Source organism: Acomys russatus, chromosome 17, assembly GCF_903995435.1.
Source record: "Acomys russatus chromosome 17, mAcoRus1.1, whole genome shotgun sequence".
NCBI classification, from domain to species: domain Eukaryota; kingdom Metazoa; phylum Chordata; class Mammalia; order Rodentia; family Muridae; genus Acomys; species Acomys russatus.
Window position 1 is genome coordinate 1402811 of NC_067153.1, and position 27772 is coordinate 1430582.

At 38.6% G+C, this 27772-nt stretch overlaps 1 protein-coding gene across 4 annotated transcripts in view; it reads left to right on the top strand.

Moving 5' to 3' along the window:
* Positions 1–27772, top strand: part of Mtdh (metadherin) — a 52470-nt gene that overhangs the window by 20720 nt on the left and 3978 nt on the right. Inside the window, exons 3-11 of one of the 4 annotated variants that reach the window (XM_051159450.1) lie at positions 5112–5196; positions 5858–6034; positions 7423–7488; positions 8682–8918; positions 11914–12003; positions 13977–14075; positions 21761–21885; positions 23646–23753; positions 26481–26618. In XM_051159450.1, the coding sequence (XP_051015407.1) occupies positions 5112–5196; positions 5858–6034; positions 7423–7488; positions 8682–8918; positions 11914–12003; positions 13977–14075; positions 21761–21885; positions 23646–23753; positions 26481–26618 (1125 nt within the window). The remainder of the gene's footprint in view (positions 1–5111; positions 5197–5857; positions 6035–7422; positions 7489–8681; positions 8919–11913; positions 12004–13976; positions 14076–21760; positions 21886–23645; positions 23754–26480; positions 26619–27772) is intronic. The other 3 variants (XM_051159452.1, XM_051159451.1, XM_051159453.1) reach the window with 3 other exon arrangements.

Genomic DNA, 27772 nt, shown 5'->3' on the forward strand with positions numbered 1-27772 from the left:
CGCCACCACGCCCGGCTTGCTAATTGACATACAATACTTGTACTTATTTGTGGGGTTTAATGATATATAAACAAATATGTAATTGTCAAATCAGAGTAATCAGTGTCTTCCATCTTTTTAAGTGTTAACATTTTTGTCTAGTGAGTACCTTCAAGCTCTTTTCCAGTATTTGTTTTGAAAAATGTGTGATCAATTGTTGTGGACTATAGTTACCCTTCTGTGCTAGAGAACATTGGTCCTGTTGCTTCTTAATTCTGTGTGTCTGTCATTCACCATCTATCTATCATCTTTCCCTACACTTCATAGCCTGTAGTGATGTCTATTCTACTTTATATTTCCATGTTACTAACTCATAAAATCTCAACGGTTGAAGGAAAGCATCCAGTATCTCCTTGATTGAATGATTTCACTTCCTTGAATATATATCTTATCAGAGTGCTACTAGTTTTATAGTAGATCTATTTTCATGTTTGAGAACCCACCATAATGTTTTTAGTACTGGCTGTATTAGTCTCCCTTCCCGTCAGTAGTAGAGTTCTCTTTGTTTATAGCTAACTATCATGGGTGTGTAGGCTTGAGTGTGCTGAAACACATGTATGGAGGTCAGAAGACCGCATTTGGGAGTTGATTCTCATACCTTGTTGAGGCAGTCTTTCTTGTTTCTGCTGCCCTGCATACTCCTGTCTCTACCTTCTTGTTCCCCAAAGGAGTTATGAGTTTGCTATATTACATGGGTTCTACAGAGTCTGAATCAAAATTACATCATTGGGCTTGCATTATAAGCACTTTATCTGCTGAACCATCTCACTAGCCCTTGCTTTATTTTGTTGCTAAGAGCCATTCTAAGTGAGGTGAAGTAATACCTTACTGTAGTTTTGCGTTGCATTTCCCTGATGGCTAGGGTATTGCTTGTTTCTTCATATACTTATTGGCCAAAATGCCTTCTTTTCAGAAATGTCTATGCAGATCATTTCCATTTTTAAATCAAATTATTTGGGATTTTTACTGTTAGGATGTTTGGACAAGATTTAATAATCTATCTGAGTCCATGATGGAACATGACAACAAGGTAGAGTTGGGAGTAACAAGAAAGTTAAACTATTGTACTAAAGGTTTCTCCCAAAGTCTTAGCTACAGTAGAGCTCCTTAAAAGTGTAAGACAGAAACTAAGACCTCAGGAGCACAGGCCTGTAATCCCAGCCACATGGGGGACCAATGCAGGAAAATCACAAGTTTAAGGCTTGCCTGTGCTACAGAGGGAGGCCTAGAGATACAGTTCAGGGGCAGAGTGCTCATGTAGTGTGAGTGTGCTCTGTACACAAAAGGTTTTCTGTGTCAGCAAGATGACGGAGGTAAATACCTATGACTTGCATGTTCATCTTAAAGCTTTACATGCATATTATTCAGCCTCGTCTAAATGTACATTTTTGGTAAAATCGTTGAGGTAATGGTAAAGTTAAAGCATATTTAAGTCTAGTCCCGGGTGTTATTTACTAACAAATCTTAGTATACTCAAGTGAGTTAAGTTCTATCCTTTTTCTCCCCAGTTTCTAGAGAGAGGGGGGTGTCAGGGAGGGAGGGAGTGTGTGTGTGTGTGTGTGTGTGTGTGTGTGTGTGTGTGTGTGTGTGTGTGTGTTTCTCTAAGCTTAGAGGGGCATGGTTAAAGGGTTATTTATACACAGGAGCATGGGTATCCAGTGGCTACACTACTGAAGGAAATGTCTCCTCTTCCTCCTCCTCCTAGAAACCATTAACTGGTCGCAATAGCTCAGAGAAGCGCAGAGCCCTGTAAGCACCCCACGCTCCATGATGACATGTTGGCAGGCCTCCCCTTGTGCAGGCCATGTGCGGATACTGGGGATCAAAGAGTTAAAGACTGTACCGGCCTTATTGTGGCTGAAAAACAGCGCTCCACCTCTTCTTCTGGCTTTTGAATCCTTTCCACCTCCTCATCCACAGTTGTTCTCAGAGCCCTAGCGGGAGTGACACAGATGTCCCATGTAGGGCTGAGCACTTTAGTCACTTGTTCTCAGTATTTTGAACAATTACAAGTCTGAAATAACTCCTGCCCATTGCAAAAAGAAGCTTCTCTACCAAAGCCGACAGCAGCCCTAATCTGCTGTCATAAACAAATGTTTAGAAGGCGCTTTATGAACACCGTGCTCATTTAACAGAATCTTAGTAGCTTCCTCACTGAAGCATATGACTTTATCCTCACCACAGCCTTTTTAATTTTAATAGCATCAAACGTGAGTTCCCTCCTGTGGAGCAGGCCTCAAATCCAATCAAAGTGATTGGTTACTTACTCCCATACCGGTCCATTGCCACTATTGCACCAGTGGGCACATCTTTGCCTGTCAGATCAGAATAGCATTCAGGATCCATAGCTGGTAAGACCATTGATGACAGTTCTCTCCTAGCAGCCTATGTAGCACCTTCTAGCACTTGAAAGCAAGACAACAGATTAACTTTTAAGCTCACCTTTACCTTGGCTTGTCTGCTGTGTAAATTTGTTCATTTATTGTTATTAAATGTGTTTTTGCAGTTAAATTAGTTGGAATAGCAGGGTATTTGTAAGTTCAGAGTCTGGGTTTAGAACTGGACCTTATTCCTAGTTTCACACTTAATAACCCATGATCATAGACATTTTCTGTAATCTTATGACCTCAATGCCATTATCTGTAAAGGACTGATGCATACTATAGTTTCTGGAGACATAGCAACCTCTGCAATGTGCAGATGCTGAATATTTTTAACTAATCCAGATTGAGATTAGGTATAATGTATAACTATGTTTCAGACAAGGATTAGCCATGATTGCAACAGATCAAAGATTTAGATTACCCCCTTTCATACTATCTCATTAATTATTAGTTCATTAAAGTAGTTTTAATAATTGGTTACTTGTTGAAGTGATAGTATTTTGGATATATTGTATTAAGTGCCTAGCCTTATGAATTGTTTGTGATAAAATGTTAATATACCTATATAGCTTACATTATATTTCTAAACTAGAAACAGCAAACTCTGGCTCCCAAATCTATGCTGATTCTTTTTTCATGAATGAAGTTTTATTAGAACAACCCATTTTTATGTTGTATAAGCCTGATTTTATACTAGAGATGTCACAAAGCCATCTGGCCTTTAAAGCCTAAAACACTGATTCTTTGGTCTTTAACACACTAAGTTTGTTGTTTCTGCTCTAGACTGTAACAGACATTCAATGTGTTTTCTTTGGAAATGTAATGACAGAGACAGAGATAAGTAGTTTAGTAAGGAAAGGGAGATGGGGAATGACTGCTAACGAGTCAATTCAAAATATCTATGTAGAACTAAAGAAAATTAGGATATTTTACAAGTACTTTGAATATACTAAAGCTACTGAATTGTTTTAAAATTTGGATTTAAAAAAAAAAAGTAGATATGAACAACATGGTAAATATAATAAAGCAGTATAGAAAACATGATATATGATAATGAAACCATCCTCCCCCCCAAATAGCCAAATGGATATCAGGTATAAAGAGAGTAAAACAACTTATAAAATAAGTTATTGTTTTTAAAAAATACAGTCATGTTAAAAAAAAAAACAAAAAACAGTTTTACTACATTCCCAAATTCATACTATTTAAGAATACAGTTAGTTGTCCCTTAGTCTCTGTATGGTATTGACACCTGGATTTCATGCAGATACCAATATCTTTAGGTGCTTAAATCCCTTATACTACAAAATGTCACTGTGTTTGTGATATCTATCATGCATGACCTCCCATGCTTTTAATTTGTCTAAATTATTTGCAGTATATAATAATAAGTAAGTGCTATAGTTTTTTATGCTGTGTTGTTCAGGAAATTCGGACCAAAAAAGGTCTGTAAAGGAGCATTTTATTCCCCCTATTTTTAATATGAAGTTGGTTGAGGCCATACATGGGAAATTCACAAGTATATAAGGCTGACTCTTTTTTTTTCAAGTTGCTCATAGATAGAAAAAGCACTTTGATGCCATCTATTCAGTTCATTCAAACTGTTCTTATTGTTTATTCAGATTATAAATATCTTATAATTAAAATGCAACCTGTAACTTAAAAGATATTATACAGTAATGAGTGAATAGCTAAGCTCAATAAGTAAATAAATTAGACAGTGTATATAAAACCAGACATTTAAGGATAGGTGTGGTAGTGCACACCTGTAATCCAAGTGCCTATACTGTAATCCCAGTATTCTAGAGGAAGAGGCAGGAGGCTTAGGAATTTGAGGTCACATTCTGCTATAGTTGAGGCCAGCCTGGGCTAAAGGAGAGCTTATCTCAACTTAAAACACAGCACAAAGCCCCAACCACATTGTTAATGTTACTTCTTTTCTGGAGACACCTGTCTAAGTATAGACATCATGTGGGGGTTTTGGCAAGCTTGTGAAAGGAGAATATTAAATAAGCAGAAAGAAGTTGGAAGACTATTCTAGAATTTTATGTATCTATATTGATATTTTTGTCTTTAGTGAATTGTTAAACATATACAGTCTTAAGGGATTTTTTCACGTTGCATTGAAACTGATCAAATACCCCCGCTTTATACAGTTGATTTGTTGGTTTGTAGTACCTAGGGTTTATCATCAAATGTACCTTATGCATTCAAACCATTATTTGGTACAAAGTTTTCCTTCTGAAAATGGCAGTGGGATTTAATTGTATTGCTCCTAGAGTAGCATATTACAGTATTATATTTGTGCTATAATGTAGGACACAGTATGTGTGAGAGCACAGTGTGGTTTTGGAGACAAGCAGACCTTGAGTTTTAACTTTCTTTACTAATTTAATTTGACCCAGTTTAATATTTAACTAATATTTCTACCTTTGTTTTCTCATATTTAAAATGGGGTAATACCTTCTGTGAGTATTTTTAAAGAATAAACAAGAAAATTACTGTAATTAGCATAAAGTAACCACTCAACAAATGATAACCTCTCATTGCCACTTAATATGCTAAGTTTTGGATCAAACTTAAATTTTTTAGTTGTCAGTTTCATACATTTCATTATGTATTTTACTGACTCCTACCTTTTCAAAAACATAACAAAATAATAAGTAATATTCTATTTTACTATTTCAGTCAAAGAAAAATAAGAAGAAATCAAAGTCAGATGCTAAAGCAGTGCAAAACAGTTCACGCCATGATGGAAAGGAAGTTGATGAAGGTATTTGAGCAAGGGAAAGGCCTATAGAAAATATTTTTAAAATTTTAAACTGAGGTGTGTGGTATGTAGCTCTTTTTTAATTGCCATAAATTTTATCCTAAAGATCTGTGACGCTGTTAAACACTTTGGTTATCTAAATCATTTAACCATTCAATAGTGCTACTTATCCTTTAAATTTATGTTTGCTCAATATTTTGAGCAATTGAGAGGCCATTCATCTTGTCTTTGTTTCCTAAAAATATGGTTTGGAGTTTCCCATTTTTCTTAAATATACCATTCCTAAAAGGCTGTGTGCAAAATTCTTGAATAAGCCATTTATTATCATCACACCCTAAAGTCATGTATCAGTAGCAGATATAACTCTCCTATCACCTCTACCCAACAGGATAAAAAGATAAGAGACTATTCTTTTCTGTTACATTTTCTAACCTATAGTTGACAAATTTTATTAAAAAACAAAACTAGAATAAAAATAGTTTTTTGCCTAAAATAACATGAGATTAGAATAAATTCTTAGGGTAAATTAATATAATCAGCACTCTTGGTTTTTAGCTTAATATCTAAATTTATTATATCTGCCCCATCCTATTTTTTCCCTCAAAACTACAACTTTTTTGTTTTCCCCTTACTGAATAACATTTTTTTTCTCGGGCTATATCAGGAGCCTGGGAAACTAAAATTAGTCACAGAGAGAAACGACAACAGCGTAAACGTGATAAAGTGCTGACTGATTCTGGTTCATTGGATTCAACTATCCCTGGGATAGAAAGTACCATCACAGTTACCACCGAGCAACTTACAACTGCATCATTTCCTGTTGGTTCCAAGAAGAATAAAGGTATATTAGTGGAACATAAGAGTGGTACATCAAATCAAACTCCTTTAAGTCAGATGTACAAAATATTATGTCACGATCTATTTTGACCTGCTAACATTGTACTGATATACCCTTCTTCATGAGAGTATTGTGAACCACATCCTGGTTTACCTCATAACAGCAGTGTTGTTAATATTGCCTAATGAATGGCTTATTAAATTAAAATTTGCCTCTCTGCCTTGAGTCACATTAGAAAATGTTGTTGCTGCTTTTCCTTGTGTGTGTTACTTTGCCTCAATCCCCTTACATCTCCATTTGTTACAGTGGATAAGACATTGAGTAAATGGAATATTTATTACCATTCTGCATGTTGGGCACTTTATTCCAAGATGAAACAAGCATGTTCTGGTTAGTGCAGGATCTGTCTATTCACCCCAGGTTTTGGTTTTCGTTTTTTGTTGTTGTTGTTGTTGTTGTTGTTGTTTTGGCAGCTCTATAAGTTATTGGTAAAGCTAGACCAGAACTTCAAAGATGATTGAGCCAATATTTAGTAACTACCTCATGGTAGCACTTTGTATTGCTGACATTGTACCCTGAAGACACCAGTCTGCAAAGTGATGTCCAACTTGCTGCAAAGCGTTAGCGTATTTCCTCTGTCATCTGTTAGTGACCTCCTGTGTCTGTCCCTCAGTTGTTAGCAGATCACCTTTTTAAAACATTGTTGCTTTTTATTTTTACTTTTTGCCTGCTAACTTACTGAAATTTGTTGTCATAATAGAGCAATGAGTTCTTATCCATTCTGCTGTCAGTTTTATTGATGCTTTTAGGGTTTTTGTTGGTAAATCTTTTTTGTTGGTTTGGGCATGCCTTCTTTGCTTGCACCTTGTGTTTCATGGGTATTTTGAGTTAGTTTGGTTTGGTTTTGGTACACTGTGATAATTATGTTTATTTTGTGCCAGAGAACTGGAATTTTCATGTTAAAACATGTATTCTCACTTTTTATCATATTTCCTATGTTATAATCCCAAATCTAGCAATGTTCTTCTTAATTTGATGTGCTTGCTTCTGGGATTATTGAAAAGGCAGCTCATGTTGAGATGAGGCGAAGTTGAATCCAATCTCAGAGCTCAAGTTTTCAGTTCCTACCTAAAAGAACATCAGAATCCAAAAGCATTGCTGAGCAGCAGGCAGTTTTCAGGGACTTAGAATTTTAATTGACTAAAACTGTAGTCACTAGAGATTATGTTCCTGTGGACATGTGAACTATGTTGTAAAATCACTTTTTTCAATGTCAAAACTGGCACTTGAAGGAGCAGTTTGTTATAGATAACAATTGTGTGTTCCTCCTGATTTAATGTTCATAGTGACCTGTTTAGTATTAAATAAATTTTATTTCTATTTCAACCCAGGTGATTCTCATCTAAATGTTCAAGTTAGCAACTGTAAGTCTGGAAAAGGAGACTCTACACTTCAGGGTGAGAGAAGTTACACGTAACTTAAACTGAAGCCCTTACATGTCTCTTTCCTTACATGAATGACACTAAAGGAAGGAAAGGGGATTAAAGTATGATCACAGTCCAGAGATTTTGAAAAATGGAAAAGGAATATGACTCACACTCTGGGTTTGATATATTTTAGCTCCTCCCCCTCCTGTATATAAAAATTTTAGTAATAATTTATGTGCAGCTTTGCTTCTTGCTTGCAACATTTAAGTAAAGAGGGAAAGGTCTTTGTTGGGCATGAATGTAATACCGGAATATTTGAGATAAAAGACTTTACTCTGAATCCTAAGAAAATGTAGTTCTTATAAATTTTAACTGCTTCCTTAATGGTGTCAAGTATGTTATGATAAATGAATATAGTCTAAGGTTATTGGGTGCTTCACAAACAAAAATGACCGAATTCACTTATTTTTCATCACTGAAGCAAGCAGAGCAGTATGGCGGCCTAAAAGCAGAAGTGTCACAGAAAAAAGAAAGCGCCTTCTTATTTCAGGCTTGTTCTTAACACTGTTGCTTGCTTTATGCCCACATGTCGCAATCCTGGCTACACATCTAGGAAGCTAAAACACACACAGACACATGAGACCGGGACTCTGTCCTTAAGGTCCGGACTTTGGCTGGTCTGGACTGATGCCATAGAGTCTATTTAAATTTCTCATTTGGTTCTAATGTGTAGTCATTATATATCATATGATATACAAAAGTGTGTTTAAGGAAAGAACATGTAACTAAGGAAAAGTCTTCACTTTTATAGTGGGTGAGTATCCACAAATTACTAGAATATGTGTTTTCAGTTTGTCAGTTTGCCACTGAGACCATCACCAGTATGCATGTTACATTTTAAACTTGCTGTTGACTTTTAAATTAAGAAGGAATATGTTAGTCAGGTATTGTGGTGCATGCTTGTAATCCCAGCACTATAGAGGCAGAGGTAGGAGAACACGAGACTAATATGAGCTACATAGAGAGACCCTGTCTCAGAAGCAAGCTTTAAAAGAGATCTGTAGTAACCATGTCAGAACTGTATAGTTTACCTTTTTTACACTCAAGCTACTTAAAGGACAGTAAGAAGAAGAGTACTAAGTATAAACTGAGCTATCATAGAAATTTGAGAATGCCCGAGAAATCATGTATCTCTTTTTAATGTTTACTCTCTTTTCTTTAAGTTTCTTCAGGATTGAATGAAAATCTTACTGTGAATGGAGGAGGCTGGAGTGAAAAGTCTGTAAAACTCTCCTCACAAATGAGTGCAGTAGAGGAGAAGTGGAACTCTGTCCCACCTGCTTCTGCAGGCAAGAGGAAAACAGAGCCGTCTGCTTGGACTCAAGACACTGGTGATGCCAATGCAAATGGGAAAGACTGGGGAAGGAATTGGAGTGATCGTTCAATATTTTCTGGCATTGGTAAGAACTTCTAGAAAAAATTTTAATTCATTTAAAATTGGTGAAGGAAAGCAAGCCATCAATAGAAATATTCCTAAACTGGGCATGGTAGTGCATCCCTGCAATCCCAGCACTTGGAAGGTAGAGGCTGCAGGATCAGGAGGTTATCCTCAGCTGCATAATGAGTCAGAGAATAGTCTGGGCTACATGGGATACTGTCTTTAAAAAAAGAAAAAGAAGAAATACTAGTCCTACCATATAGAAGTAATAGTTATAGTTAACTTAGCTCAGGTCCTTTGCATAGAGTAGAATAAATGAAAACCATTGTGACGGATGTCATTGCTCTCTGACAGTACTTCACGTTCTCCGTCATGTTTGCTCCTCCGTGTGGCTGACTGACGGGACTGTATGTCTTGGTGATGTCATAAATGTAATCTGTGCAGACGTGATAGATTATAGCAGGGTTAGTGAATCTAAATAAAAATAGTAAATGAAAGCACTAGAGAAGTTTGTAGCATTCATTTTATTTTATGGTCTGTAAAATGCCTATTATAATTATTTTTCCCTGAATCTTAATGGAAAGAGTTAGGAGTTGAGCAGTTTGTTTCTGTTGGGAAGTAATATGTTTTAAGCAATATGTGCTTATATATTGTAGAAAAGGAGTCTTTATTAGATATGGAAAACTGCACATCAGTAAGGGGAAATGTATTTATCACACCACCCAGTGACAGCTACAGTCAGTTTTTGTGGGGTTTTTTTCTGCATTGTGTATAGTTTTTGGTTTTACATACACTGAACTAAATATACATTTTTATGTTCCTTTTTCCCCAACCCCAATTCTTAAGTTTTACTAGCTCTTATAAGCATGCTTACTTAATGGCCTTGTGTGTTATGTTATTTAAATGCAACATAGTTTACTTTAGTTATTTCTGTATCATTGGAGACTTTTTTTTAAAAACTGTTTTAGGTAATGTTATATTTAGGTATTTGTTTAGAATAGATTATTGGAAATACCTTGAATTAAAAAGTGTTCATTGTATTGCCAGTTGCTCTCATACTTTGATCTTCAGTGTAAGTGCCGTTTACTTACCAAGGTCGGACATTTTTTTACTCTTCTGATTTGATAAGCAAAAAAGCATAAATTATTTTGGTTGGCTTTTAAATCACTGATACAATTAGATTTTTTCCGTACATTAATTGATCCTTTTTATTTCTTTTCACCAGTTATCTATTTGTGTTCTTTGCAGTGTCTTTACACTGTTTTGCTGGCTTTTAAAATTTGAATTATAATTCTTCATATAATAAATAAACTAATTTTTTTTTTTCTTTTTGTGGGGGTTTGGTTTTTGTTTTGTCAAACTGTGTAGCCCTAGCTAGCCTAGAAAACTGTTGACAAGGCTGGCTTGGAATTCATGGACAATTCTATCTCTGCCTTCTAAGTGTTAGAAATACAATTGTGAGCCACCATGCCACACTTGAACATACAGTTTTTGTTTTTGTTTTCTGTTGTACTTGTGGCAAGTATTTTTAGTAACTTAGCTTAATTTGGGAAGTTTTGGATACTAAGAAGTTCTTAGTTTATAGAAAAAACACAACCTCTTCCTTTGCTCTTAGCTTTCTAGCCTTTTTTAGAGATTAATGTCCTCAACAAGCAAGCTTTGATTCATTCACTGATACCGTTCTAGGTTGCTCTTGTCTCCTTGCCTGTGATGTACAAAAACTATATAGAAATACTAAAATCTGTCTACAAAGATAATTCCTAAATTCATACCATCATTTTTAACAGAGAAAGGAGAAGAACAAACTGTCACACTAAAAGTAATCCCTTCATACTTACTTTAAAAAAAAAAAAAAAAAAAAGGACCAGGTTTTATGAAATGATGTTAGGAACACTGCCCTTGTAATATATTTCTAGCTTACTTGGAGAAGCTGTGTAGTTTCACTATTAGAACATAGGTTAGGTGCTGTTTGGTTAATGTTGTTACAGACAAAGATTAAATAGATGGCCTTCTCAGCGGGCGTGATGGCACGCACCTTTAATCCCACCATTCGGAGGCAGCAGGGGCAAGCGGATCTCTGTGAGTTTGAGGCCAGCCTGGCCTACAAAGTCCAGGACAGCCAGAGCTACACAGAGAAACCCTGTCTTGAAAAACAACAAAAACCCAAAACAAACAAACAAACAAACAACAACAAAAGATAGATGGCATTCCCTAGATGGATTTAAGATTTTGTTGAATTTGAAAGAGGACTGGATTAAATTAAGTTGGTGATGGATTGTTGAGGAAAGGCAGGTATGACTGATCATGAGGAGGTGTGTGCGTTCCTTAGAATACAGTCGAGTAACAAGACTCCTTTTTAAAAAATGCATGCTAGGTGATTTGCCATTGTGTGGACATCATGGCATGTACTTACACTAAGAACCTAGGATGTCACTAGCTGAGAAAACCTCATGAGGCCACTGTATGTGTAGGCTGCTATTGACCAAAATGTCATTCTGTTTTCGGAGAAATCGCTTGAAAATGTTTTTTAAAGGAAAAACCCCAAGATAGCATGACATAGTAGAATGAAGACAGACTAGTTTAGACAGACCTGTTAGGAGCTTACAGGCATTTAGTCATGTAGCCAGTTGTGGGAATTGGTTGTAATGGATGCCAGGCACCAAGTTTGGTACCTAGTCTAAAGTGTTGCTTAAATTATGATAGATAATCATTGTATAGTAGGAAGAATAGGCTTGGAAACTGGCTTTAAGTTCCAGTTATACCTAAGTAGTTTCTAAGTGTTAGCAAATCATTTGCTAGGTGTAAAGTGGCCTAGCAGGTTGCCATAAGGATTAGAACGCAGTGTATAGGGGAGCCACCCACATAGCAGACACTCAGTAAATAATAGCTGTTGCTTTATGATTGGTTCTGAACTTTTAAGGTAATCTTTAAATATTGCTATCATAGTTTTAAATCTGTACATCTTTCAAGTTTCATTGCAAATTGAAGGTTGCAAGTGACGTTCTTTATTTTGCCAGCTGCTTGGTCTAGTGTGGCTAGGGGGATGAGTGCCTCTCAACAGAACTCTGCTTCTTTTGCGTCTCTCACACTTAACTCTGCTGTCTCTGGTATGTGAAACAGTCTTTCGTTTAGTTAACCAAAGCATTTTTGTTTAATTTTAGCACTTGTTAATCTGAAAAATGGATTAGCATCAACTATTGCTATCAACATACTATATGTAATAGCATAGTTTTTTATGTAGTAGGGGACATGTAAGTCCTTAGGTGCCAGTGATGTAGATTCTGTGGTTTACCACTGGCAACTTATTAGCATAAATACTCTTAGAAGGCCTTCCCTTTAGGTTAGGACAGTGGTTCTCACCCTTCCTAATGCTGTGACTCTTTAAAACAGTTCCTTGTGCTGAGGTGACTCCAACCCTAAAATTATTTTCATTGCTGCTTCATAACTGTAATTTTGCTACTGTTATGAATCATAATGTAAATATCTCTTTTCTGATGGTCTTAGGTGACGTCACCCCTATGAAAGGCTCAATCCCCAAGGGGTCGTGACCCACAGATTGAGAACCAGTAGGTTAGGGCCATGCTTTTCTTACTAGTGCAGTCCACCAAACTTCTGTTTGAATTTGGTATATTTCTATTCACTCTTATTACTTGTTACACGTTTATAAATAAGCCTAATTACTTATATGGACACGCATACACAGTAGCTCTTTGAGTGCTTGTTGATTCAGAGTATACACTGTTATGATGAACTGTCCATCCAGCATCACTTAATGGATAGGTCTTTTCTTATGCATAAGTAAGGGGAACACTTTGATTTATACTGCTTGATTCACAGAGCTTCCTATGGACTTCATTTACTAACGGTGTTACTTTATAGAGTCTGCAACACTAGCCTAGAACAGGGCTAGCAGACTCTTTCTGTAAAATCAAATAGTAAACAGCTTAGGCTTGTGGAATGTACTGTCTCTGTTATACCTATCAATTCAGCTCTACCGTGATAACAAGAAAGCAAACAGATATACATAGCCAAATGAGTATATTGCCCTTAAAACACTATTCATTTGACTTTTTTTCAACCATTTGAAAATATAAAACTATTTGATTCATGAGCCAATTAAAATTAGTATTCTGCTAAATTTTGCATGAAAATATATTACTGTTTTGAGTATATAATTATATGGACAGTGACCATTAGTGAAGTGCTAGTAATCTCATCTACACAGCCAAGTGAAAAATGTATAAATGTATAAATTAGTGAAGACTTATTTATACTAACCAAGAACATACACTTTTAAGCCATTTTTTCCTGTCAGTGGCTCTGAATCCAAGAGTCACCTAAGGACTCTTAATACACATGAAACTCTGGTTCAGAAGGTCTGGTGTGTATGTGTGTATCTCTTTGTACACATGATAGAATGCTTTCATTTGACCTAACTTTCATGGACTGTTATGCCCCAAATCTATATTCAGATTTTTGCATAAAGTTTTGGACATTGGGCCACCACTGCTTTCATCATGTTCCTAAGAAACCTTGTAACCCTAACTTTCATCCCACTATTCCAGCAGTCAAACTTAGAAAATAGCATTCTAATAATACTCTATTCTTTTGAATGCACCTGAACTTACCTTTCTCAACTTCAACAACTCTTGTCTCTCTGTTTTCTCTGTTTCTCCTCTCTGATTAATCCTGTTTCTTTAGCTTTCTGTGGCCTAAGAGTTAGCTAACTCAAACATTTTCTAATCATTTTTCTGAGTTCTGAGGACATATGTGTTTTACCTTTAAGAAGAAAAATGGAACTCTTTTCAACATTCTGAATTTGCACATAACAAAAGTCATACTCTGATTGGTACAGGGTGGTGATGGTCTCATGTTGAATTAGATCTAGTAATTATCATACTTAATTTAAAATTGCCCTCAGTTTTACTTTCCTTTTAATTTAACTCTTTTGCTATGTCTAAATTTCCCTTTTAAGAGAAATAAAAAAAATAGAGTCCATGTACAAAGTATAGATCTATTGTTATGAAGCATCCTTAGGAAATTCCATTTTTAATTTTATTGCATTCGTTTTTCATTTAAGGGTCTACTGCTGAGCCAGTTTCTCAGTCTACCACTTCTGATTATCAGTGGGATGTTAGCCGTAATCAACCCTATATCGATGATGAATGGTCTGGGTTAAGTATGTCCTTTTAAATTTTTTCAGTTACTTTTCTCAGAATTTTCTTTCTAGCACCCTGAATTTATGCTTTATGTCTTAATTTTAATCCTAATTTCTCCCCTTTAAAGGTCATAGTAATACAATTTAACACCAACTGTACTATTTGGATTTGATTCTGAATACCTGTGGATTTAAAACTAACTTCCCATAATGACTGAAGCAGTGTTAGTTTTCTCAATTGTTCTGTAGGACTAATTCTTAACTTTTTCTGTTTAAATGAATAGTTCTATTTCTTTGGTTTTAGTATAAAAGAAGAAATAGAATCTATAGCAGCGGCTTTGAGTTACTTGTGATGTGTGCACATTTTTGTGCTGGTAAACAAACACTTTCGTAGCCCAATTTCCAATAGAAACATAAGTTTAAAAAAAAAAAAAAACAGAATTTTAAAAAGAAAAAGTAAACTGGGTGTTGCTGCACCTCATTGCTCCAGGAGGCAGAGACAAGGCTGATCTCTGTGAGTTAAAGACCAGTCTGGTCTGTGTTGGAGTTCCAGTCTGACAGGCCTACATACAAGACTCTGTCTCAAAAAAGAAGAAAAAGAAAAAGAAAATAGTCCTCATATTGGAAAAAGCTTACCATCTTTATTTAAATTACAAACTTCTCAATCAGGCACAGTAATCCCAGCACTCAGGGAGGCAGAGACAGGTGGATCTCTGTGAGTTCAAGGTCAGTCTGCTTTACAAAGCAAGTCTAGGACAGCTAGGGCCAGGGTTACACAGAAAAACCATGTCTTGACATACAAAAACTCAAACTTTCAGAATTTATCCTCTCCTGAATTTTTATGTCACATTCTTTCCTACCTTGTGTATTCCATCATTTTGGTCTTTATTTTAGAAAAGAAAGTACAGTTAGTATTTTCGTATAAACTTTTTAAAAGTAACTTTTTAAGAAAATGAATCTTCTGAATGGTTTTCCCCCCTCTTTGACCTTATTTTAATAGTTTTTGTTTCGAGTTGAAACCTTCTAAAATAAAAAGTTGATTACTCATATCCGCAGTACTTTGGGGGCGGGGGCTGATTCTAACTAAATAAACCTGGCTAGCCTAGAGCTCATAGTGATCCATCTACCAGCTCTGCTTCCTAAGCACTAGGGTTAAAGCTGTGCACCACAATCCCCAACTACGGCAGTTCTTTATAGAGAATTTAATATAATGTGTGATAAAAGTAAACACAGACTATCTGCCTGGAACTGGTCCTAGTCTTCTGCATCTCACAAAAAATTGTATTAAGTAGATACTATTTTCTCTCACACTTTTCAGATTAAGAAATTGAAGCAAAGCTGGGCACTGTGGCACATGATTGTAATCCCTGCACTCGGGAGGCAGAGGCAGGTGGATCTCTGTGTTCAAGGCCAGCCTGGTGTACAAAGCGATTCTAGTACAGCCAAGGCTACACAGAGAAACCCTCTCAAAAAACCTTTTGAAAGAGAGAAAGGAAGAGGAAGGAAGAAGAGGATGGGATTCAGACCTTACTAGTCTTGCTCCATTTGTTCTCTTTGACTCCTGCTTGGTGTAGTCAGTGATAATAGCAAATATGAAGGCAAGCTTACAGCACTAAAGCAGAGTCCTTAATGATTGAGGGAGAAGGCCTTAGAGAGACCGTGTCTGAAGATTAAGAAGACTGGAGTCAAGACTCTTATTTTGGGGGAGGTGGCACCTTTAATCCCAGCATTTGGGACGTAAAGGCAGACAGATCCCCTAGTTCAAGGCCAGTCTGGTCTACCAAGTGAGTTCCGGGACAGCTAGGACTACTCAGAGAAACCCTGTCTTGAAAAACAGACAACAAAATCCATATTGTTGTATTTGGTTCTGTATAGTGTTCGGTTTTTTAGACATGGTCTCACTATGTTTGAGTTGGCACCAAAATCTCAGTCCTTAAAATTCTGGGATTACAGGTGTGTACCACCATGCCCAACTAAGGGTACTTGCTTGCAAGTCCAGGATAGCCAGGGCCATAGTTACACTGAGAAATCCTGTCTGGGTTTTAAAAAGAGCATTGATATTGAACTGTAAAGCAGAACAAATAATCCATTCTGTCTACTTTGACGAGTAGTTTTGGGAAAGCGCTGTAAATATATCCTGATATAGTATATCAGGGTGCATGAGTATGCAAAAGCATGCATTTTAAAGACAAAATAGTCTGTGCTGCTTTAGGAACAATAATTACTTCTGTACAGCGCAGAACTAGGGGGTGATTGCAGGAAAGCACCAGTGAAAGATCTGAGCTGCTGAGAGTTAAGACAAGAACACTGAGCCAGCAGCTACAAGACTTTCCTGCTGGACATTTTACCTTACCTGCACGGGAGGGTTATTAAATATGAAAACCATCATTGGCTGCTAAAGAGTGTCGGTAAGATTTTAGATGCTTAAAGCCAGGTGTGTTCTGGCAAGATGGTTTAGTGGGTAAGGGCACTTGCCTCCAAGCCTTACAACCTCAGTCTGAGCCCTAAAACCAATATGATAACAAAGAACCAGTTCTCTTACGTTGTCCTCTCTGTCCACATATATACACATGGACTCACAAAAAATGAATGACTAATGGGTGGGGGAGGTCCTGGTGGGTCTAACGAGGTGCTCAGGGGTTAAGAGCGCATGCTGGGAGACCTGAGTTCAGTCCCAGCACCTGTCACAACCATCTGTAACTCCAGTTCCAGCTGTCCAGTACTCTCGTCTGGTCTCCATGGGCGTAGCACACATCTTACACAAGCACAAGTAAACAGACATGCACATAGAACACAAACAGAAAAATCTCAAGTGGTGGTAGTGCATGCCCTTTGTCCCAGCACTCAGGAGACAGGCAGCTGATCTCTGAGTTCAAGGCCAGCCTGGACTATAGAGTTCCAAGACAGACAGTACCACACACACAAAAAGCAAACTATACATAGCTAGATGTGGGGTTGAACGAGTGTAATCGCAGTAGTTGGGAGGTAGGAGAACTTGGAAGGATCAGAGGTCCAAGATCTTTCTTGGCTATAGTGAGTATCAAGTTGAAGGCCAACCTCTTGTGAGAAAAATACTATGTATGAAGAATACCATCTTCAAGTTCGCTCTGTCATATTGACAGTCTTCCACATCCACAGTATGTGTCATCTTTAGTGTGCCTTTTTGTACCCATTGAGTTACTATTATACTATTACTCCTGAACTTACAGAGTGCATTATATAGCACATTACGGTTGGTTTTAATGTCAACTTGCCACAAATTAGAATAAACCCATTATGTCAGCCTAATTGTACCGCAACACTTTGTACTAACTCAGCACGCAGGGTAGGGTGTTTCAATAGTCCCAGTCTATTGCCAGAAGCCTGGAATGTTCCTGGAGAGCCACTGGTGTCTAGTCTGTGATAAAAGCTTGTAAGCATGAGGTCTGCTGTGAGCTAGTGGCACAGCAGCAGCAGTGAGGCAAATTAAGGCTTTTCATTGGCACGTTGACTCTGTGTTTAAGCGCTAGAGAATGTCTTTCAAACATAACTGGGTTCTACTAAATCACTAATTGTACTATTACAGGGGCTCTGACAAAAATAGTTGGTCCCACGTTAAGACTAGCAACACTTGAACCTAAAACATTATTCCACAAGAAGATTAAATGAGATGAATTCCTTATTTATATCTATAGACATACATACATATACACATACACGTATATATGTTAGCTTTTAAAAACTCATGTAAAAATTTGGGGGTAGGGAAATTACCCTGTTTAATAAATAAATAAAACTACACTATGAAGTCAGGCAGTTGTGGAGTATGTCTTTAATCCCAAAGGCAGAGGCAGGTGGATCTTTGTGAGTTTGAGACCAGCCTGGTTTACAAGAGCAGGTTCCGGGACAGCCAGTGCTACGGCCCAGAGGCAAGGGAGGGGAGAGGAGGGCTACACTATGACTCGTTTTCAAGAAAATTATATTTAAGAAGCACATTAAGGCTGGGGATTTATTGGCAGAATGCTTGGGTAGCATGCACAAAGCCCTGTGTTCAGATACCATCATTACCAAAGAGGGCAAACTACATAGTTTATTAGCACAGTAAACCTATGAATCGTCAGCTTTATTCATTGGGAAAAAGAATGTCTGGGTAATAATTTTTTGATTTGGGTTATTAAACTGTTAAGAAGTTTTTATTTGATCTGAGTTAAATCTCTATTCAATAGAAAAAATATCATAGGATTTTATATAGTCAGCACAAATATATGCTTCTGTTAATGTTTTCACAGAAATTGAACCAAAGAGTATAGTAGTTTCTCAGACTTGAAAGCCACTTACGCCTTTTAAAAAGTAATTCACTAAGTATTAAACTAGATTTTTATTCCTCCCTTATCATGTTCATTAAGGAAATGGGTCATATGTTGTTATGCTGCATATTTAGTTGTCTAGAAACTCTTTTGACTTGTTGTTTGTTTGTTTTATGTGGTTTTGGTTGGTTGGGTTGGGTTGGGTTTTGTTTGTTTGTTTTTCTGGCAACTGGTCTGAGAGACAAGACTAATGGACAGGTTTCCAGAGTTTTTCATCAATGAGATTTAAATCTCACAGTGAAGCTCTGATATTTAAAAATCCCTAACGGACTGAAGAGATGGCTCAGTGGTTCGGAGCACCACCTGGTCTTCCTGAGTTCAATTCCCAGCAACCACATGGTGGCTCACAACCATCTATAATGTGATCTGGTGCCCTCTTCTGGCCTGCATGTGTACGTGCAGGAGAGCACTTTATACAAAATAAATAAATATATATTTTTTAAAGTCCCCTAACAATATTGGTAAGAAGTATTATTGGTATAAGGCAAAACATCTGCTGGATCCATTTGTGCTTTTTTAAATGATTCTGGGTGGCCGATGCAGGAGGACCTCTTGAGTTCGAGGCCAGCCTGGTCTACAAAGCGAGTCCAGGACAGCTAGGGCTAACACAGAGAAACCCTGTCTCAAAAACAAACAAAATGAGTCTGTGTTTCTATATTTAAGATGTATCAAATAAGCTGGGCTTGGGAGCGCAGGCCTTTAATCCTAGTACTTGGGAGGCAGAGGCAGGAGGATCACTGTGAGTTCAAGGCCAGCCTGGTCTACAAAGCGAGTCCAGGACAGCCAAGGCTACACAAAGAAACCCTGTATCGGGGGGGGGGGGGGGGGGGGGGAAGGAAAGAAAATAAAACAAAAAAGATGTATCAGATATATCAGAGCTGCATTATAGAACAGTTAGTTGCCTGTCCTGGGCAAGATCTTGTGTTGAATCTCTAGCATTCAAAAAAAAAACAAAACAAAAACAAATGTATCTCAGAGATTTCTCAGGAATCTGTCGCTTTGATTATATATACCTAGAACTGGCTTTTAGTGCCATCACTGACAGTGCAGACAATAGCTGTTTGTTGAGCGCTTGCTGTGTTGCTGTGAACTTCTGCTTTACGTATATCACCCTTACATTGTCCTGTCAGCACTGTGTGAAGTTGACATAGAGCCCCTTCAGACTAAGACATCTAGCCAGAGGGCTGGAGTGATGATGGCTCAGTGGTTAAGAGCATTGGCTGCTCTTCCAGAGGACCTGGGTTCAATTCCCAGCACCCACATGGCAGCTCCTAACTGTCCATAAGTCTACTTTCGGGGATCTGGCATCTTCACACAGGCATACATGAAGGCAAAACACCAATGTACCTAAAAATAAATAAATAATATATAAATAATAAATAAAAATTAAGTAAATCTTAAGGAAGGAAGGAAAAGAAATTATCAGGCATGGTGGTGAGTGCCTTTAATCCCTGTCAAGGCAGCCTGGTATGCATAGCGATTTCCAGGACAGGCAAGGCTACATAGAGACCCTGTCGCAAAATAAGCCAGGGTGCATACCTTGTAATGGAAGGAGAAGTAGGTAGATCTCTGAGTTCTAGGACAACCAGGGCTACCCAGAGAAACGCTGTCTTGAAAAGAAAAGCAAGGATGAAAGAAGGGGGGAGGTAAAATGAGCACTGTTGTGCACATTAAGTGATAAAGGGTTATTAATGAACATTTGCATGACAATAAGACCCATGTTCTTAACCTCTGTAGGAATGCTCTGAAGTACTGACTGAATATCCGTCTGCATGACCATAGATTCTGAGATGGAAGAAAAGGCTGTCTTTTTGTAACATACTTTGCATTTGTAATCACTTGTTATACATTTTCCTGACTATAAGTTCTGCTTATTTTTGGACTCCTCTGTCATCTTGAGGTTTAGCCCGTGCCCACCCTTCTATTTTCACAGTCTCCTGTGGTAGAATGTATAATTATTGTCTTATTATGCATACATATGTCCACTGAATGGTTAAACTACTAGCTGCATGTGAGAGTAGCGCTGTACACATGTCCTCTATCTCCTGGACCTACGTAACTTTGTTTCTACTACACACTTAGAACTTAATAAGAACCTTCCTTGTGAGTAGATAAACTTCTTATAATCCTGAGAAGGAATACTTACTGTGTGTCTTCCTCACATAAACTTGGAAACATTCCATACAGAAGATTTTGCCTGGTTTGTTTGGTTTTCTGTAAGCATTCTCTCAGATCATTCTTTGGTCTTCTCAAATGTGTATTAAAGCTTTTGTGAAGATCCTTAAGTATCTCCTCTAAACAGAAAGTTGACCTGGGGAAATTAAAGTAGCAAAAAATAACAGTAAACATAAGACAGGCAGCTGTGCCTTCTTGATACTAAAATGTGTGTCCAAGTCATGTTTAGTATTACCCTAGGAACAGATTAGTGGAACAGATTAGAAATTCCAGAAACAATGAAGTGCATATGGGAAAAAAAGATAACTTTAGTATTTGGTATTAGTAACATTAAGAAATGATTGGAAAGTGTTGGGCTTCTTTCAGTTAAACAATGCTAGGAAGACTTACCATTTGGAAGTAAAATATAGCCCCTGTCACCTTAAACAAACTCGACTAATAGATGCTGTAAGAATGTATGTGGGAGTGGTTGTTTGCAGGGGGAGAGGGAAGAGTTAACTCTGGGAACCACTTAGCCAAAGAAAAGCAAAGGCTTGTGCTCCCCTCTAGCACTGCCCAGTGATAGTCTCCTAAGTAAAATGGCGGTGCCTCCAACGTGGAAGGCAGGGACTCAGAACACTAGAGTAAGATTATTTTTGAGACTAGGGTGATCAAAGCCCTGCAAGTGACTCAAATACTTTTATCTAAGATGTTAAGAGTCTACAAGTTAACTATTATAAGAGGAAAGAAGGAGATACATAGTCTATCATGATTTGGTGAATCTGAAGAACCTAATCTTGAAAAGCTTATAAGGATGGGAGAAAGTGTTTTAAGAGGGGACTGAAATGCGTAATTTTGGTACTATTATTTAAGCTTAATTCTGTACCCTAAAAAAGATAAATCAGTTACAAGAAAAAATGGCTAGGTTGAAAAGGGACAGAGGAAAAAGTGCAGACTTAGAAGAGTGACATTCACAGGTAGGAAGTGTGTCTTGTGGTATGTCTAAAAATCCTACTTAATCTTGTGCCTAGCAACATTTGGTCAAAGGCTACCACATTTCCACTTTTTCCTAGCTCTTAAAATATGCTCAGGTGAAGGAAGAATAGTTTAAAGTTACAGCTTAACTCCATATAAAGAATTTTTAGTGTTTGGATTTTAGCTTCTGGGAGAATGACAGATGTCTAATTCACATTGTTAACTTTTTAGATGGTTTGTCTTCTGCTGATCCCAGCTCAGACTGGAATGCACCAGCAGAGGAATGGGGGAACTGGGTAGATGAAGACAGAGCTTCACTTCTGAAGTCCCAGGAACCAGTTTCTAATGATCTAAAGGTAAGTAAAGAGACCGAGGAGAATTCTAGGCCACAGAAGACTAGAGGACAACTGAGTCTCAGAAAGGAGGTGGTATTGAACAGCGTAAGACAAGGGCGGTTATGTCTAAAGATTGTTACTGTATTACGTCCCTGTAAGTTAGCACATACAAATTTTGGAATTAGCGTTAGAAGTGTAGATCTGTGGTAGAGCATGTGCTTGGCATGTACAAGGCCCTGAGTTCAATCCTCAACATCAAAAAAGATTAAAAAGAACACTGGACTACAAGCCGTATTTCAGAAAGATGAGTGGTTAAGAGATTAGTATTAGCGGGCTGGAGAGATGGCTCAAGAGTTAAGAACACACCAAGCGTGGTGGCGCAAACTTTTAATCCCAGCACTCAGGAGGCAGAGGCAGGTGGATCTTTATGAGCTCAAGGCCAGGCTGGTCTACAAAGTGAGTCCAGGACAGCCAAGGCTACACAGAGAAACCCTGTCTCAAAAAAAAAAAGAAAGAAAGAAAAAGAAATGCACTAAAGAGTAAGCAAAAGCTAAATGATAATACATATTTCTATAAGATTTTATGTCTTCATATAAATTTCTAGAAAATCGAATGGATACAGAAATTCAAGGTAATGGTCCTCTCTTGGGAGAATGGGATCTAAAGTTTGAGAGTTGGTGTTGATGATTTGCGGCAGTTTTGAGACAGCCTCATTCAGCCCTAGCTGGCCTTAAAGTCCTGATCCTCCTGTTTCCATCCAGTGAGGTTTGGTTTCTTGTTGTTGTTTCAATTTTTATGGATTCTTTGTGAGGTTCACATCATACAACCCAGTCCCACTCATCTCCCATTCCCCTCATATCCGCCCTCCGCCTTTGCAACCTTCTCCCACGAAAGAAAACAAAATCCAAATAAAACAAACACAGAGAACATTTTGCCCTGTTAGCAGTAGTGTGTCACAATGTGTCCCTACAGTGTGCTCCTCTGTCCACACATCTTTACTTGCAAATGTTCATTGCAGTAAGGTCTGGTTCAAGACCTGTGGCTTCTGCCACACTATTAATATTGAATCCTTACCAGGACTCCTTTCCATTATCCTGCTGTTGTCCTGTGGCATGATGTCTGCAGCTTTGGATGAGCAGGACCAGCCCTTTCATGCTCTCCAACACTTCACAGATTAAGTAGATTTTGGGGTAGGGCAACTCAAAGCCTTTGATCTGGGCCTGAGTGTTAGCTGATCAGCTCCACCAGAGTGAGCTCTTCAGCACTGTGTGGCTAGCCTGCCCAGTGCTGCCACTAGCAAGAGGCAAAGTCAGCTCTCTCACTCGGGACCGGCTCACCGACACCTACACCGCCAGCTCCCCTGTGTTGCCCAGTCAAGGCACAGGGCCTACTCTCTCAAGTACTACAGCCAAGAGGCTGGGCCAGCTCTCCTGCTCTCGCACCATTAGGGCCAGCTCCACTGTGTTTATTACTCAGGCAAGGTGCAGGGCGAGCTCTCCTGCTCTTGTGACTTCAAGCCACCTCTCCCAACCACCACAGGAGACAAGGGGCCAGCAGTCATGACCCCCAGGGCCAGCTCTCTCAACTGCCTCAGGTGGCAAGGGGAGAGGGGGTGCCAGCGAGTTTTAAAATAATGAAAGTTTAATTAAATTTTTATTAGCTTATTGTTATTTGGATTTTGGAAGATAAAGACCAAACATAGTGACTGAAATTATTTCACGATTATTCTGAATAATATAAACTTGTTGGTTTTACTTCAGTATTTTGTTTTTTAATACCAGGTTTCAGATGATGATAAAGAAAAAGGAGAGGGAGCTCTTCCAACTGGAAAATCTAAAAAGAAAAAAAAGAAAAAGAAGAAGCAAGGTGAAGAAAACTTTCTCACACAGGTAAAGTACCTGAACATTGACCGTTCATTATGATGTACCCACTGTGGGTTGTATGGAACTATAATGTATAGGCACTAAGAATATGTAGAGAGAAATGACAGCATGTAAACCATCAAATGTGTGAGTGTTCTGCCTGTATGTGGGTGTGTACCACTTATGTCCTAGTACCCACAGAGGTCAGAAGAAACTATCAAATCCTCTGCAACTGAAGTCAGATGATTGTGAACTACAATGTAGATGGTGATAGTTGAACCCAGTTATGCTACAAGAGCAACAAACGATCCTGGCCACTGTACCATTTCTCCTGCCCCCTGTAATGAGTTTTTAAAATATGAAAGTTGGGCTTTTGAGAATTTAGACATGTTAGAGAATTGCTGCATCATATTATTACAATTAAAATTGCATTGCCCTAAAAATAAATCAAGGGTTTATACCTTTAAATCAAATTCTACACAATACTGGTTATTATGAAATGATGAGGTAGGGAAAGCAGTACAAGATCACTGTGAAAGCCAGAGCATCTGCAGATCTGCCTTCAGCTTCAGCAGCACCCAGGTGCTGGAACAGGCTGGGTCCACTTCCTGTTCCCTCTCCTTCTACCTTCTAATCCTTCTCTGAAGTGGTAACATCCCCGAGGAACATCTTAACCTATTTCCTGCCTCCAAAACCAGCCAACACCATTTTATGGCTCTGTCCATACTTCCAACTAACCATGACCTTCCATATACTTCAGAAGTAGTCCACCAAGACGGAGGCTGCTGTCAGCCACGTTTCACTTTCTATGTGTGGGCCTCTCTAAGCTACTATGGAGTCAAGGATAGTATAGCTCAAAAAGGCATTATTTGTTCCCCAAGCTACTTGATTGTGACATGCAGGGTTGACAGGGTAAAAATCAATATGATCTTCAAATACAGTAGAAAACAGAAGCCTCAGAACTGTGTGGTCCTGAAGAAAACCTGATCCATGTACTCTTTTGGTTCTTCAGTCCTGCCCGTACCCCCTTACGCCTCCCTGAGCTCTGACTTCCTAGAGGAGTGGTTCTTTTTTTGTATATGTGCTTTATCTGCCAAAGAAGGCATCAGATCACATTATAGATGGTTGTGAGCCACCATGTGGTTGCTGGGAATTGAACTCAGGACCTCTGGAAGAACAGTTGGTGCTCTTAACCACTGAGCCATCTCCAGCCCCAAGGAGTGTTTCATTATAAATGAAATGGCCAAGTTCACCGAGAAGATAGGTAGTGTCTTGGGAAGTAGCTCATTTGGTGAAGTACCTGCTGCTACACAAGCACGAAGACCTGAGTGTGGATCTCCAGAAGCACAGGAGAAACTAGACATGGTGGTGGTATGTGCTTGTAATCCCAGTCTCAGCAGGGAAGGATAAAGTCAGAGGCGGGCAGATCCCTGAAGCTCAGTGTCCAGCCAGTCTCACCAAATTGCTGAGCTACGGGTTCAGTGAGTAACCCTGTCTCAAAAAAGAGAAAACAAACAAACTAAAAAGTGGCTGGCTGTGTGGTCCACACCTTTAATCCTAGATCTTGGGAGTAAAGGCCAGGAGACCCTGCCTGGAGTAGAAGGGGGGAAAAAACTGTATCAACAAATGAGAAATTTGAGTTGCTATTAAAACTTAACTACCATGTGTCACATTTCATAGAACAGTAATATTGGAAGGAAACTTTTTAGTGGCATTTGCATGTGTATGTGCCACAGCATGTGTGTGGAGGTCAGGGAAGTCAGTTCTCTCCATTATATGGGTGCTGGAGATCAGACTCAAGGCCTGGTAGCAGGTGTCTTTACCCACTGATCCCTCTCACTGCCCAGGAAGGAAAGGAGGGGTGGGGGGTGGGGGTGGTGGTTTGGATTTTTGAGATAGGATTTCTCTGTGTAGCCTCAGCTGTCCGGGACTTGCTTTGTAGACCAGGCCAGACTCAGACTCACAGCAATCCACCTGCCTCTGCTGGGATTAAAGGCATGTGCCACCACCACCTGGCCAGGAAGGAAAGTTTTGCAGTGCAGTTGTTAGAACTATTGCTAGAGTATGCCTTGATACACACTAAATTCTTGTGTTCTTTTTATAAATAAACATTATTTTGTTAAACTTTAAAAATATAAACAGTAAACATGGGGCACATTAAAACTTAGACAGGACCGTAGAAATTAGCTGTGCAAACTTTTACAGTTAAGGGAATAAAAAACAGAAGGAAGCCAAGAGATGTGTCCCTGGAATTACATGGCTAAATCATGTCATGACCAGATTGGATTCTCTGTATACCCTTCATAATATGTACGTGTGAGCACCTTACTCCTTGAAGAAGTCGCTGAATGAAGTGCTGTGTTTGAAGCTTTGTCTCCAGTATCAGCTTCTTTATTGTGTGCCTCTTATAAATGGAATGCCACATTTATTCTCTTTGAGTTTGTCTATTTGATTACAATGGTTCCTATTCTGGGATGTGTTTTAGTTTATGTAACTTAAGCAGACAGGATCTATAGCCCAAGCTAGCCTTGGCCTTGTAACAGTCTGCTACCTTGACCTCCCAGGTGTTGAGATTACAAGAATATGCTCACCATTTTTAAGGGAAATGATTTTCTTAGGATGTCTTCAGGACAACAAGCAGAGTGGATTTTAATCAGTAAAGAATGATTCTTGTAATCAGGTATTACAGTCATCTTGTAATCAGGTATTACAGTCATCAAGAGCTTTAATATAGTAAACAACTATGTTCTGCAGGACACAGAACTAGAAAAGGACGTTAGAGAAGAGCTTCCAGTGAATACCTCCAAAGCCCGTCCAAAACAGGAGAAAGCTTTTCCCCTGAAGACCATGAGCACTAGTGATCCAGCTGAAATACTTGTCAAAAATAGCCAGGTAATTTTAAAAGAATAATAAAGTTGTGTTGCCTTAAGAATTGTACAATACTTAATATTTTATTGAAGTACGATGCTGAACATGAGATGCGGTAATCACAAAGAGAAATGTAGAGAAAGCGAGGTGCAGTGGCACATGCTTCTTATCCAGCACTCAGGAGGCAGAGACAGGTGGATCTCTTGAGTTTGAGGCCAGCCTGCTCTACAAAGTATTGTATTTTTCAGACTATAAGACACACCTAGGCTGGAGAGATGGCTCAGCGATTTAAGAGCACTGTCTACTCTTCGAGAGGTCATAAGTTCAATTCCCAGCAACCACATGGTGGCTCACAACCATCCACAATGAGATCTGGTGCCCTCTTCTGGACTGCAGGTGTATCTGCAAACAGAACACTGTATACATAATAATAAAAATATTTTAAAAAGACACACCCAGTTTTTAGAGTTGGAAAACAAGAAAAACAGTAAAAACAGCAATCGTACCATAAGGCGCACCCCAATTTCACACACACACACTTTTGGAGAGGGAAGTGCGTCTTATGGTCCGAAAAATACAGGAAGCTCCAAGACAGCTGAGGCTACACAGAAAAGCCCTGTGCTGGGGGGGAAAAACCATGAGAGAAGCCAGGGATAGTGGCACACGCCTTTAATCTCAGCACTCAGGAGGCACAGGCAGGTGGATCTCTGTGAGTTTAAAGCCATTCTGGTCTACATAATGAGTTCTAGGCCAGCCAAGGCTATATTTCTAGACCCTCTCTCAAAAACAAAAGAAAGAAAGAAAACCATAGGGCTTGCTTCTTACTACCTGCAATTTCAAGCACCCACTGCTGACCTCAAAACAGATTCCTCCAATGTTAAAAGAGGATTGCTACACTATGCTTTCCCCTCCTAAACATCTAGTTATATAAAGAAAAGATAGAAGACCCAAGAGAAAGAGCTCTTACCAGTCACATTTACCCAAAGTACACACCTCAGTATGACCAGATCAGTTTTCCAAAATGTAACATTTGTTTAAATTTTTGTTTTGGTTTGGTTTTCTTGGTTTTTCAAAACAGGGTTTCTCTGTGTAGTCTTGGCTGTCCTGGACTCACTTTGTAGACCAGGCTGGCCTTGAACTCACAGCAGTCCGCCTGCCTCTGCCTCCCAAGTGCTGGG